Here is a 15,463-nt window from a genome sequence, read left to right as displayed (position 1 = left end):
TCTTCTGAAGCGGTTTTTTTTTCGCACCGGCTTTAACCGCTTTTTGCGGTAATCTATTGTGGCTATACATTCTGCATTGCAGCTTTGGACTGCTTACACCTAGGATTACCTGATCGATCTTATCAAAAAAATTAAAAACTGCACATACACATTATTATTTTTATTATTATTTTTCAGAATCACCAAGCACAGGATTGTAAAATGTATCCCGTGCAATGCCGTGGCTGTGGCAAAGAAGGAATTCCGCGTGGAGAGGTAACCGTGTTTTAATATTTATTTCCTCATATTAAACTTGTTAAGATATTTTGGGATGGAGAACACGCCGCAACAAGTTTGACTTGGAACCATTCCGCCAATCTCAGCTTGTTGCGTTTTAGGACTTGTTATCCAAACACAATCTTATTCCGAGTCAATTCTTCGAATGGCTGTGATAACATAGGGACTTTTTTGTTGTTCGTCTTGTTTTTCTAAGTGCTAGTATAAATTAATGACGACAATAAGGTCTAAGAAAAACTGAATGGGTCACGCAGGCTTTTCGAGCAGACAATATTGCAGAACAATTTTGTTAAAGAGAGACAAAATGATTGACTTTTAACATCCCCGTACAAACCAGAGGATTTTCAGTATTCCTAAACAAGCGAGATTTGGATAAATAAAGATTACGTTCTTTTCTTTATTCCACCTTCACACAGATGGCAAATCACCTTAGTCCCATCAATGGTGACTGTGAAGCAGTCGAGAGGAGCTGCGCATTTCAACAGATTGGTTGCAGTGAGAGCAAGGTTTGTATCAAAAATGTTTCGAGTTTTACCCTTAACGATTTTTAATAACAGGCATTGAAACTGGGCGAAATCCTTTTTAGAAAGTTGAATCATGACGTGATCGGAAAATTAATAGTTTTTAAACAAATAGGGGAAAAAGGACGATTTGTGCTTGTCAAAAGACACACCCAACGGGGTCAAGATCAATGATTATCTATACCACACTTTAACAATGTCATTCACTTTACAGAAAATGAAGCAATCAGAGGCCAAAAAACACAACGAACTGTCCTCGATGTTCCATTTGAATCTGTTGTTGACGTTTGTGTTGCGTCTCGAGGAACAAGTAAAAAGTCAGCTTGCTATTGGCGGTGCATTTGGTGGCGGTATCAGCGATCATTGGATGAGGGGCTCCGAAAGGTCCATTTCCAGTGCTATATCAAGCATAGTCACAGTTGTACGCGAGACAACGGATATGAGACAAAAGCTGCAAGACAATTCCGAGAGATTGGTTAGGTTGGAAAGGACAGTTGCAAGCCATGGTGAGCGGCTACCAGTGACGCCGACGTTCTCTTCACTGCAGCCCGGCCATATGACGGAAGAGATTTCTAGACGTCTTACGAATGCCGAAAATGGGAGCAATAACATCGAGTTTCTATTGAGCGAGACAGGGCGTGAAATTAACGATGTGAAACAGGAAGTATCGTCACTTAAACGCCAGTTGGACGGCGAAGTGGACAGTATCAGGCGACTTGAGCGAAGAATGGAGTCCACAGAGCACAATATGGCACTCAGAAACGTTGTTCTTTCAGACATCGAGGAATATGTTCGACAACAGCAAGTTTCTACCTATGACGGGACCCTGCTGTGGAAAATAACGGATTATGCTAGCAAAAGAAACGACGCCATCACCGGAAGACAGACGTCCATTTACAGCCCGTGTTTCTACACCAGTCGCCACGGGTACAAAATGTGTGCGCGTCTGTATTTGAACGGGGATGGCATGGGCAAAGGAACACACCTGTCGCTGTTCTTTGTTGTCATGCGTGGTGAGTTTGACGCGTTACTCCGCTGGCCATTCAGACAGAAGGTCACCATGATGCTGTTGGATCAGGATAATGTTGAACACGTGATCGATGCATTCAGACCTGATCGAAGCAGCTCTTCTTTCCAAAGGCCCAGGCGAGAGTCAAACATCGCCAGTGGGTGCCCGTTGTTTTGCCCACTGTCCGAGTTAAATAACCACGCCTATGTGCGGGATGATGCCATGTTCCTAAAAATCATTGTTGATACTGTGGATCTGTAAAAAAGCCTTCAGATAACCTGCGGTGAGTTACAGTGTAAGAGAGACCATCATGGGAGGAACAATGGACCTTTTGCAGCTAACCATTACATGGTACAAAATAACACCTTGCTGGAGGGCAATCAACGCGACGGGACGTCCAAAACAAAGCGACTTCAACCAGTCATGCTTGACTTTTCTTTGTTTTGAGTATTCCAGAGCAGATGTTGTACCATGTGACCTTTAGCTGCGAGGGACCATTTGCCGTTCTCAACAAATATTTTGTCTAAATTGGTATTATACAATCAAAGAAAAGCGTAAGAGTCGAGAGTAGTCAAGTCCTCATGGCGCGAAAAAGTTGCTGAGCAACTTAGGGACCGAAACTGCGGGTTCAGTCCGGTCCCGTAGAAATAAATTCGCCATGGTCTGGTACTTATTCCCCCGACTGGAGACGCAGATAACAGCTTTAAAGGCTGGTTCGGAATTGTGAGATTAGCACAAGAATAAGCCCAAGCATACCCACAATGTTCACACTTGCATAATTGCGTTAAGCCCATATACAAGACGACATATACAAGCGCTTGTGTTTGTGCTTATTTCGCACCAGCTTCCACTTGTGAAATAAACATAACGCAAGTGAAATAAGCATAAACGCAAGTACAAGAAAAAGGAAGGTTTCTTTTTCTTGTGTATATGATTGTACCTATTTCACCTCGGTGCACACTAGCGTTTTCTTGTGCTTATGCTCGTGCTTGAGCTTATCTCACAAGTGTGAACCAGGCTTAGGCATCAGCTTAGAGCACGAGTTTGTTTTATTCGAGGTGACTGGGGATGAGTCATTGTAATAAATTAACAATTAATTAATTTAATTACATAATTAGTTCGTAAATTAATTATACATTTCCTTACTTCACTAAGGTGCAAATCGTGTAGTTTCGATGAAACTGTTCACGAAGGGTAGCTACTCTTAACACTATATATAACATTTTTACCATATCATTTTTATAGATTTCTGTAAATAATTAAATATATATTTTAATTTAAAACATTAAGAAGTTACATATTTTTAAAAATATTAACCTCTTACTAACCGAGCACGAGGGCCGTACTGGGGAATATTGCAAGCCCGAGGTCGTAGCAGTACGGACCGAGCATAGCGAGGTCCGTACAAAAACGACCGAGGGCCAGTATTCCCCAGTGTGGCTCGAGCAAGCTATTGTAGGTCAGTAAGTAGTTTATTATATGGCACTCGGGCCATGCTTGTTCTTTTTGTTAAAAAGCACTTCCGGTCACTTGCATTCAAAGGGCTTCCTCCGTAAAGTGCTTATGATGACGCGAGCAACTCAGAAAGAACAAACTACCACGAGTTTGAAAACAAATTTATTGATCGTGACGAAGAAGATGAATATTCACCATGAAATGGATTTTATTATCGTAAAGATCGGGAAACTTCTGATGTAGAAACTGGAACAGGCATCACCGAAAGCCAGGAGGCCGCTCGGCTAACCAAACCAAGATATTTTAGCTATCATTCTGCTGTTGAAGTTGAACGTCTCCCCTGCGTAACTTTTAAAATACGGACTGGCTTTCGTCTCTGGCTCGTAAACCGAGGTGTAAGAACAAAAACCACCAGACAATTCTTTGAAGTGGAACTGGATTGGAGTCGCTGAATTTTCCTGCTTCAAAGAGAGCATCTTCGTTGTCTCCATCAATCGCCTAAGCGCCTTGCGGCTTGCTTCCTTCGCCGTACTTGTGAACTAGTGACTGGCACTTTTGAATCTCGATTTTTTTTAAAACTCATTGTCGTTGAGTATGTTGAATGGATATTTCTTCTCAGGTAACTTTGCGAAGAATGCGTTTTCTTTAGGCAGGCTTAGTTGAAAATTTTGAAATTGCCGGCTTTCGAAAAAAATACACGACTTGGACCGTTTTCATGGAAACGGTCCGTATGGCAAAATCCCGACCAAGAAAGAACCAATCAGAACGCTCGGATTTACCTAAGACTGGCTTTGCCATATAATAAGAGTATCTACTTAAGATTTCCATGTTAAGCTAGGTAGGTAGTATATTTCAAGCCATAAATAAATAAAACTCTCATGCAAAAATAATACTACGAGAAAAGCAAATACACCCGAGTGCCATTTTAGTTATATAAGCACGCGAAATGTTTTCAACATAAAGTTAATCACTTCTTGTAAATATTTATATAAGAAAGGTTTTAACAAGGAATCAAGTGTCCATTCAGTTTTCAGACTAAATTAATATTTTGGCTTCTATTTTCTTTGCAACAATGTACAAATATTGAAGTGGTTTTTCTCGATGTCCAGAAATATCAAGATCGTGGTGAGTTTATCAGCCTTTCATTATTCTGGACATCACAAGAAAACTTAAAAACTGTTTACGATTTGTATTTATTATTTACCGTTAGTAGTATTAGTGTTAAGTATACTAGTAATCTAGTAATTATTACAGTTTTAAATAGTAGTTTTTCTTTTTTGCTAGTGACAATCATAAAAAAAGAAATAATAAGATTGAAATAGTCAATACAAGAAATTTTCACTAAGAATTGAAAAAAAAACTTACATAAATGGAAATTTGCATCATTATGGTAACTTAAATAGAGTTTCTAAAAAATAACGAGCCTTGGATAGGGTAGGGATTTTTGGTGTCGAATCTTAAAATCAATTCAAATCAAAATCAAATCCGTCAGTTTTAAGTAAAAAGAATCAACGGTTATGAGAAAACAGCAAATAATCTTTTTATTACCGTTGATTTTTAGTGTCATGTCAGAATAGAGTTGCAAAACGCAGCTCAACGTGATCTCCTGTGGGGTTAAAGTAACAGAGACCCAACGGCGCATTTCATCCAAAATGTCAATGAGGACCGCCCCCCTTCGCCCAGGGGAGGGGGCTACGAGGTAATTTTGAAATATCTTACAGACTGAGGTTTGTGTTATCTACTGAAGCTGAAGGCTGCAACGGATAACACAAACCGAGTCGGCTCACAAAAAAAATAGATCAAAATATATTCAAAAGAACATCTCTGCGAAAGCAGATATGGATTACCGATTGTTTTTGGTAGTTATCTGAACGCTTCGAACGTGATTTTGACAGATGTAAATAAGACATTTTGTTATAAAATCTGCAATTATAATTACAACTTATCAGTAAATAGACTTGAAAGCTAGACTGAACCTGAGCGTTTGGTATCATAACTCTGCAAATAACCACCACCCAGATTTTTCCAAACGCCACACTGATTTAATTAATCATATATTTCATTATAGATTAGCATGTAGTGGTCATTATCTTTCTCAAAGTTTTCGGCTTTCTTGTTTCTATTTTCTCTTTTATACCTCATGCAATGTAAATGTATTAGAAACATTCAGTTTCTGTATACCATGATTTTTATCGTTTATAACCAATGGTGTGTATAATGCATACATGCATTATTTTTATGGCACTAAGTTGCCCTTTCAAATATTGTAAAACCTACTTTAGTCTTTATGTGAATTTTAAACCTATTATAGTTTTTTGCGAACCATACATACTCAATTTTTTAATAATTCACTTTTCGCATTCTCGGCGTCTGCAGAGGCCGCGGCTCTTTAGGTCATCACCACCAGTTCCAAAAGTTGAACAAGAGCACAATGCTCATTTTCGATTCCCACCCAATCAGAGCTGAGTTCAAGTCCGTACATCGCGGGATTTCAAATTGGCCTTTTTTGTGCAAACCAAAAGAATCGCGACCTTTGGGGACGAGAATGCTTTCATTGACGATCTGCAATTCACTGAAATTCTACGTGTTTACATGGAATAAAACTGCTTTTGTTTGTTCCAAACTGTTTGTTGTTTGCTATTGTCCACATTACAAAGTTCTCAGGATCAAAGGGTCCTGGATCGTTCTGTAAAAAGTGATAGATGTATTGCAACCGGCATGATCCCCCACGTGTTACAATTTCCTCATGAAAAAATATACAAATAAAAAGCTTTTAAACGTGCTTTAGCTCCGGTGTCAATCGAACTAAATCTTTTGTGAACCCCTCTCACTTCATATTCGAGTCGGGGATTCCCCGAAATATACACAGATCGCTGAACTGTAACAAGGCAAAACAAACAGGAAAGAACGCGATTTTTAATTTTAGACTGTGTTTTAATAAACTGCTTTCAAACGTGCTTTAGCTCCAGTGTCAATGCATAAGGGTTATTATTACTCTCTCTCTCTCTCTCGAACTGAGAAAACTGTCCGTAACAGTAACATGCCTGTCACTCTTCCCTCCCCCTTCCCCCCCCCCCCCCCACACACACACACACACGTCCACTCTCCCAATGCCACCTTCCGTGAATCCCTTCCACTTCATATTCGAGTCGGGGATTCCCCGAATTATACACAGGTCGCTGATGAAATGGAACAGGGCAAAACAAACAGGAAATTTAGTCACAAGGCCAACATTAAAGACCTATAGTAACACTGGAACATTGATGACGTAGGTAAGAGAACGCTCGTGCTCAAGTACTATTCACTTGGACTTACCCGTTAGCAATTGAAGCATCGCGGAGCTTATGAGGCAAAATGACGATTATCACTGACTACTCGTTCGGAGTTTTTAGATATCTGTTAGTTCAAGTCAGAAGAGTTCTTTCAAGTGTGAGGCGTTTTTGCTTGAGCCTGGCAAAGTCACAGCGGAAAGTGAGCGGGGTCGACAAGATATCACCGACAACCTGTGGAAATGGATGACGGTAAGGCTCTGGATACATTACACAGTATTTAATTAACTGGATTCTTTGTAGAACTTCTCGTCTTGAAACATTTGCTGGCATAACTCAAATAATTGTTACGGTTTTAACAAATTAAAGCAATGTCTGGGGTTAGTATACAATACTTTTCGCCAACTTTAATATGAAGAAAGTCCTTAACGGGGTAGTGAGCTTTTAACGCATTTTTAAATAACCTTGTTTGTAGCAAGCCTTTCGGGTCGCTTGGGAATTTTAAATCAGTTTGCTCTTTAGAGCATTTAGTTTGTTTACCAGGCTTTTTGTGGCAAACGAAACCTGACAAAATGCAAACACGTAATCAGGGGCTACTTCCTTATGTTTTTCTTTTTTTTTTTCACAGAGAGGTTTCCCATTCAGTGTGAAACAGACTTTGACCTCCTGATGAACGATATGGATGGAATAGGTTATGTTTAAAAAGATCGGCACTACTTTAGGTTTATTGCATTTGACAGGAGTTAACTCCCATGCCAATGAACAAGACAATAGGATCATGAACTAACAATTAGAACAACTAGGATCAAGAAAACCAGCAAGAAATAATTGGGGCAAAGAATAAAGACAAGATTTGGAAAGATTTTATAAAAACCACTCAGTGTTAAAAAAGGTGAACTTAACTGCATCTTATAGAACCAGCAACATGTTTCTTGTTACTCTCAGTTGAAGTTTTTAGTACTAAGCATCGCCTGCAGCTCCACCTTACCAAATGAATTTTGATCAAGCCAGTATTTTTACGTGAATTTAGAGGACAAGCTAAACTACTCAAAATATTTTTCACATCATGCAGCGATTATGTTTCAAGTGAAACATTTAATTTAAGCTTTTATGCAACTATATAGTTTACTTTGGTGTTACAACGTGTGATCCTGTGTCGTAACTCTATACACAAATTAAATATTTCATTTCGAGCTTCGGTTTCGATGTGAAATACGTGCGTGCTTTTCTATTGCCGGATTAATTGATAGTCTTTATACTGGCATGGATCAAACTGATCCAAAAATAACACCGGTTAGAAACATGAATAGACACCGTGCTATTTAAATTGTCACGAGTTCCCGTTGCGACTGACCCGAGCTTGTAATAGGTCGATCGCACGAGGGACATTCCCCTGCGCGTTCACGGTGACGGCTGTTAACATTTCTGCATTGTTATTGGCTGAAGTGAAAAACAGCGCCAAGTTCAAAATACAATACACATACGGAAGCAGTTTAGTACTGACAAAGACCAAGTTTCAACCAAAGGATTTCTAAGGTAAGGGTTTAGTTTATAGATACAAACAAATCTGCAATTCATTTCGGTTAGGCATGGCTCTCTGTGAATTGAATCTCATCACATTACAATGATTCTACACATTTTCTTGTTCGATCGAGAGACTAATCACCGCCGCCTACATGCATGCAGTCATCTATGGGCGCTATTTTTTTAAACTTTAGCTTTTAAAAAATATGCCACAATACAAATGTCTTTTTTATGATAGATGGGAAGTATTGGGAATTACATGATGGGCAACTATATGACTGTTTTGTAATGTTCAAACGTCACAATAGTGCGGGTACGGTACTTTTATCAGTTACTCGATTACTCTAAGTACTTCACTCCCTCACTGTCACATAGTCATTAAATTGTCTATGAATACTGTGTTAAACGAACCTATTTTAAAATTATTTTACCCTACACCACAGAATCCCAAGGATACAGTGTATAGCCTTTATATAACTGTCTATTTTCATTTAACTCCACATCTCTTGAATGACTCACGGCGCTCGGATTCAAACTATTATCGTGTCACGCGTGGATAGCTTTGTTTACAACCAGAGCGCGCCAAAAATCGACCAGGGACATTCCCATGCCCACATTAATTATCCGACCGTTCTGAAGCACACTTTGGAGATTATTTCGCTCTTGAATCTCAAACCTGAAGGAAATCTTGATAAATATTTTTGTCCGAGTTAGAACAGCCGGATTGCAATAAGTTAAAAAATTAAATAACAGTCAACTCCCGCCTTGCAGACACCCTTGCATCAGGAACCCGGCCAGACCGGGGAAAGCCGGGGTCAAAGCCCGGCCTAAAAGCCGGGGTGAGTGCGGCCACAAGCCGGGCTTTGGCCGGGCTAGCCAAGGGATAAAAAAATCCGGGGAAGCCGCGGCCACAGGGCAAGCCCGGCCTGGCCAGACCAGGGAAACCGGGGAAAGGATTTGACCTGAAAGCCAGGCTTTGGCCAGACTGGCCAAGGGATATAAGCATGCTTTTAACTCAGAAAATTAACTTTTTACAAACACTCTCTGACTTAATTGTAACACATATATTTTTTTATTTGGCCAACACTTTTCGAATGTTTACACTTTCATTAAGTTCCTTTGTGCATTCATAACAATGTCTTAACACAGATTCCTTGAATTGGCATATAAATTCAACACTTCAAAACTTGTGGCTAATGGTTTCTGACTCAGACATTAGGAAGAAACAGACTTAGCTGCTAGCTGTCTTCTGATGAGATGAATGATAAAGTTCAGTTCTCTCTATTTTGTCCAGTTTAGAATTGAAGGTCTGTAAAAAAATGCATTCTCGATTAACCTCTTGGTATTTCAGTATAAACTGACTGCACATGAACTTCATGAGCAGTTTACTGAGCTTGCAATTAGATCAATGCCAATAAGAAATGTTGGATAACACTGCCCTGGGAAATTCACTATGTAAAATCCACAATCAAAAACAGTCTTATAATTTGCAACCTTAATGGTTTGGAGATTATTTCAATTCCTGAGCGAAATTATAAGCAAAAATTCGTGTAACGGAATAACACGTCACGTCACACACGGCGGAAAGAATTTCAATAAACATATATCGAACTGCTAAAATGCAGTTGGAGCAAATAAAGTGTTATGCTTCTGTAAAATTCAGCCTTCGGTTCCATGAAAGTCCAGCCGGTTTTATTAGAGAAAAACAAGCTATCAAAGTTAAGCTCTTACTCACCTGAAAGCACTTTGTAAACGACTGCTCGACTGCCATGACGCTCCACCATAAACAAGGCCTTTGATCAGGTCCAAGAATCACAAGCTTTAGCACACTATTCGCCATTTACAAAGCAAAACCTGTTCTCTATAAATACTGTAAGCGACATAACATATACTGGCTCCTGTAACAATTTAGAATACAAAACATTTTCTCATGAACGATCAACGGAAGGAGAGGTAAATTCAAAACAGAACGGCGCCAAAAGTAGCGATTCAACGTGACAATAGTCACGTGGGAAGTCATGTGGGGTGATTTGCGTAACGTGATTGGTTTCTCAACAAAAGTCCGCTGGAGAGTTGAACTGCAGTCTCAATAGTAATGGCGGTGCAGTGCAAAGGAATCAATCGAAGCTTTCTGTTTGTTGTAATCTCATTCTTGTGAAATATTCAAGGTTTACAAAGAAATAAATGGTGAGAATGGAACGCATATCGCGTGGTCAGTTTGTCCGCCAAGGTTTTCGAGAATTCGAAGGGTGGAAAGTCTTACTTCATTTGCGATACTGGTGAGAATGCAAAATGGACTCCGCGGTCTAAAACGATCTTTGTCTAAATCTTGGTAAGCAATGTTTTTGTTGTGAAATAATGCTCATTTATTATTTTATTGTTTAAGGTTGGAATTTCCAAAAATTCAATGGTAGAAATGCAAGGCTTAAAATTGGTATTCATTTGAATACACGAGTTGAGTATTTAATATTGAGAATAAGCTCCAATATAAATCCCAATAATTTCTTGGAACTCCCAGAAAGCTAAAAATTAATTTCCCATTTCAAATGAGCATTTCATGCAGCATAACAGCCCGTTCAGTCACAGAGATTTAACAGAGATATCCTTTTTAGTTAATATTAAACTGGAAAATATATCCTGAATATATCTTTTGCTAAAACTACAGTTTTGATCTGACACTTATTGAATAATAAATAAACCCCTATTTTGTCTTTTCTGTGCTCTTCATGGCTAAGAGTAAATTATGGGGCTTCTGACCATTTGGTTTTCCATGACAGAAAAGCCATTATAAAAAAAATGGTCATAGAACTTTTAAAACTAGGAAAGCCAGGATTTTGTAGTCAAGGGGGGCATGAAAGCCCAGCTTTGGCCGAGCTAACCACACTTTTAAAGGGCCACGCTTTCCTGGCAAGTCCGGCATAAAGGGGCATAAAACTTTCATAGCCAGGAAAGCCGGGCTTTTATGGCCAAGGAGGCCATGAAAGCCTGGCCTTGGCCATGGTTGCCATGCTTTTCCAGGCCACGCTTTCCTGGCTAGCCTGGCATCAAGGCCGGAAAGCCCGGCCAGGCCGGGCTTTGCCAGGCTTACCGTGCTTTTGACCGCGCTCCTGATGCAAGGGCCCCTCGGAGTTGAAGCTGGTTGAAGTTTAGGCAAATAAATATGTCTGAATTTAACTCTCACTATTATAACGGACACAAAATTGTGGTCCCGAATGTGTCCGTTGCCCGTTGTAGAGCGAATTGATCGTGATATTAAAACTCGAGAGCAGTTTCCCAGAATTAACGACTTAACAGTCAAGCAATTTGCATTACAAAAAGGCCGGAAATTGCTGTCGATGATTAACTATATAAATAAAGAACGTAAATTTAGATTGGAGCTATAAATGACACATCCTACTATCAAATTCCCAAGCTTCATCACACAGAAAGTGAAATAAAAACCCTCAAGCTGACATGCATAAACACAAGGCCAGGACAGAAAATGAAAAATTTAAAACAGTCGAACTTCAACTTGAAACATACAGTTTCAAGACGGAGTTACCGACCTCTCAGCTGTCCTCTCTATGTACCCTTCCATCACTGTCAGTGTCTGTCTGCATTGCCGTAGCCGCTTTGAGGCAAACCGAGGCACTTGCCTCAGTCACCATGATATCAGTGTTGCGTTACTGGTTTGTCTCAGCTCTGTTTCATCACGGACGCATTTCCGGCAGTCGTTGCAGTGCTTGCAACAGTGGTGTAATTCCCTTCCTCCTACATAGTATATATTGCACCCCAAAAATGTTTTCTTTCTCCATTTTGATGGTTGGTTCTCCAAAGGCCTCTTACTTACTACAGCCGTCTCAGCATTCTAATATATACATATGCAAACCGGTTGGCTAAATCTTCACATGATTTCGTTATCAACATTTTACAATCCAGGTAAGAAAAGCAAATTTATATATAAAGAGCTAGCGACAAGGCGTTTAAGGTGAGGGTTTCCTAACTCTCAAAATGGCAACTTTCATAAGTAACATGTACCCCTAAAGTCGGTAGTAAAATCATGTGTTATTGCCTGCTCTTTGCTGCATGATGACCGCTACATGACGGCCTTCTTGATTTGCATTATTGCCTTGTCAGCGCCCGGCACCGCCATACGCTTGCAAATGGTAGCTAATGGTGTAACTTTAAAATGTATTTTCCTAAAAAAAATTGTGCAGTGTGTTTCGATTCCTTCTTAGTCATCCGTAACAGTTTGTTCCCTGAGAAAATTTTTAATACCGATTTATATTTTATCCAGTTATCGACACAAGTTGACGTTTCGATAGTTCGCGAATTGCTTCTCAACCACGAGCTTTTTCATCGTAGAGCTCACTTCACCGTATTTCCTAGAATAAGCGCCCCGGTCCGACAACATATTTAGCAGTTCGTTACTAGTTTTTACTTTTGGATGGTTTAAATTTTGGTTCTTCAAAGGCCTCTTACTTACTAAAGCTGTTTTAGCATTCTAACACATACCTGATCGATTTTCCAAGAACCTGGCGCCCACCACCTAAAACAGCCCGAGCTACTACAAGTCGCTTGCCCTCCCCCAGGCTAGAAGGTTGTCACCTCAGGAGCCCAGCTGACAGCTGACAGACTGGCAGGGTGTCATCTATACAGGGAACCCTCGACCGGTGTAATTCAAAATATTCACAGACTACACAGGGCATTCAAAGTTTACACAAACTTGCTCAAAGGGGCCAGAACCTAGCTAGGCCTAGCTGTCAAAAGTGCCACCCTCCCCTTCCCCCAGCTTTTGACGGCTACCCGCCAGCTGGACACCAGCAGATAGCCCAGAGCCTGGGCAAGGTCCCCAAACATGGTTGACGCGTAGCCCCCTCAAGTTAAGGTTGCTGGCTAGGCTTCGCCAGAGTTCAAGCGAAAACCTCGCGGCCAGGTCTCTGCGAATTCGCTGAGATACATATGCAAACCTTAATCTTCAGATGATTTCGTTATCAACATATCACATTCCAGGTAAGAAAAGCAAATTTATATATAAAGAACTAGCGACAAGGCGTTTAAAGAGGGTCCAAAATAGGTTTGGAGGGATGCGGGATGAGGCTTTAAATCAAGGCGGGATGTGGAATGTGAAAAAGTTTAGTGGCGGGATGCGCGATCAAACACATCAAAAACGGCAAGTAAACGAGACCTCGACTACCCAATTTTGTTGATGGATGAACTTTGTTTCGGTATCGATCGTGTATCTACTGAAATAAATAGTTTGAAATACATCTATCACAACGTGAAATTGAGGATTGGCTGCAACTAGTAGCTGTACCCCTACTGTATAGTAGACACAATAATATTCTCAGGTAGTGCATTTAAACATTTTAGAATTTAGATTATATATTTTTACATTCTTATAGATTCTATTTTAGTTTTCTTTTATCTGTTATTTTAGTGGAACATCTGTAAACTAGCTATTCTAAGCTAAGCATGTTTTCCACTTTAAATAAAGTATTGGATTGTATTGGATTGTATTGTATTGTATTGTATTGTATTGTATTGTATTGTATTGTATTGTATTGTATTGTATTGTATTGTATTGTATTGTATTGTATTGTATTGTATTGTATTGTATTGTATTGTATTGTATTGTATGAATTGTCTGCCATTTCCAGTGACCAATGCAAGCGCACGATACTGATCCCTTGTCTTCCACTGTGAAAAGAGTCTAACAACAGCTTGCATTAAAAGGTCTTTTGAAGTCATTACAAAATTTAAACAAGCTGTCTCCATGAAGGAGAAAAATTATCCTCTTTGACCAGAAAAAGAATAAAAAGCAACATCAGGGTGGAGGGTGAAGGTTTGTAGAAGAGTATAGTGGTTTGGGAAGTCAGCAAGTTACCTGATATGCCCAGTTTTCTAGTAGGGATAACATCTCTATAGCTGTCCAGCACGGTTTAACAGTCGATTCGTTTTATAAAACCTGAAAAAGTCTTCAATGAATGAAGACGTCAGCGGAAACACGTTTGTTTTATGACTGAACCGGTGGGATCGGTATGAATATCATACTGTCACGCATGGGTAATCTTGTTTTGAACGGATGTGGACCACCTGAATTTTAGATGACGTGCAGAAAACAACTCAATGTGACGTAACATTATACTCACTTCAGGGAATATTATATTTTATATCAACCGTTTCTCCGAATTCGTTCAACAGAGCGAGGCTTATTGAGGTCAAATCAAGCGTGCAAATGCTGTCTGATTGTTGGTTGCTGTTCCGTGTTGTTGGTCGATGCATTTGACCTTTAACGACAAAGCTGTTCCGTTCTGTTGGTCGATACGGGAGGTCTTGTATGTCTGATAGTAAAATCAAGGCATTTTTTAGATTTTATTGACAGTTATCTATGTAGAATTAGATACAAAATGTTTAGAAAACTTTGTACTCACTGAGTTTTCTACGTGATAAGCTAAATGTTTCGATGTCCTTTGGCTACAGGCATGTGAAGAAATCGCGATGATCTGTTATAATTCTCTTGATTAATTTGTTCATTCACTTTAGTCTCAGTCACGAAACCTCACAAAGCAGCATGCACCTACAGACTTACGTGCTTCCTGTGTTTGCTTCCCTAGCGGGAAGTCGAATAAAAACAGTTTTCATTGGTGTTAAAGACAAACAGCGTGATCCCTTTCAAAACTCATTCAGAAAGAGAGACCTACCGGTCATGAGTCAACACATCATCCGATCTAGAGGCCTCCCACCACATTCTTCAAAGCGCATGTTGAATGTTACACGATACTCTTCATCCCGTTTGGTCGCAGATCGGACCGGCTGCGGATTAGTCTGTGATAAACACGCAAAATTGATCCTGTAACAGCACGTGTGCCCTTAGTAACTGCACTTCATGTCAATTCTGTTATTACGATATTGACAAGGTTGGCTGAGGTAAACAGATTGGGCTCCGCGTTTTAGATTTTTATTTAATCACGAAAAGCTACCCGAAATATAACCAATAAAATGTATTGAATCCACTCAGTTCTCAGTTCGTGACTGTTTTCAGTTTAAACTTAGTTCCCCGTCACAAGCTTGTCAACATTAATATTCAAGGGTTACCAGGAGTCAAGTATATTAGTTTTATATGCACTAAAGCGTTCAAGGTACGGAACAGTAAGATGGAATTGAACGAATTATCACCAAACATGTTATGTTCCAGGCTACCGATCCTTCTGCAAGGGATAAAAGTGAATGCTGTCGTTCACGAAAAGTGAATGTTGTTAGATGCAAAGAGGTATATTGATTTATCTTCGTCTTTTAACAGAGCTGCCGCCATTAGCCATTGTTGTTTTCGACTTGATTCTCAGAAATCAGGGTCGCGCCCTAAGCTTTCACGTGCTCACAATGATGGATTGTGACACAGGAATTTTCCCGGAGCCCTTTCTAAAAAC

At 39.8% G+C, this 15,463-nt stretch overlaps 2 protein-coding genes across 2 annotated transcripts in view; both read left to right on the top strand.

Annotated features, from left to right (window-relative positions):
* The window catches only part of LOC144642805 (TNF receptor-associated factor 2-like), a 52,820-nt gene that overhangs the window by 20,688 nt on the left and 16,669 nt on the right, over window positions 1–15,463 (top strand). Inside the window, exons 6-8 of the mRNA XM_078501891.1 lie at window positions 178–255; window positions 693–782; window positions 1,012–2,569. Of these exons, the coding sequence (XP_078358017.1) occupies window positions 178–255; window positions 693–782; window positions 1,012–2,067 (1,224 nt within the window). The 3' untranslated portion in view covers window positions 2,068–2,569. The remainder of the gene's footprint in view (window positions 1–177; window positions 256–692; window positions 783–1,011; window positions 2,570–15,463) is intronic.
* The window catches only part of LOC144642781 (TNF receptor-associated factor 2-like), an 88,026-nt gene continuing 87,739 nt past the window's right edge, over window positions 15,177–15,463 (top strand). The window contains exon 1 of the mRNA XM_078501873.1: window positions 15,177–15,259. The gene's annotated coding sequence lies outside the window, so the exon portion shown is untranslated. The remainder of the gene's footprint in view (window positions 15,260–15,463) is intronic.

This window comes from Oculina patagonica, chromosome 1 (assembly GCF_052425735.1).
Source record: "Oculina patagonica isolate OP01 chromosome 1, crgOcupat, whole genome shotgun sequence".
NCBI lineage: Eukaryota > Metazoa > Cnidaria > Anthozoa > Scleractinia > Oculinidae > Oculina > Oculina patagonica.
This window is presented reverse-complemented; position numbering and strand designations above follow the sequence as displayed.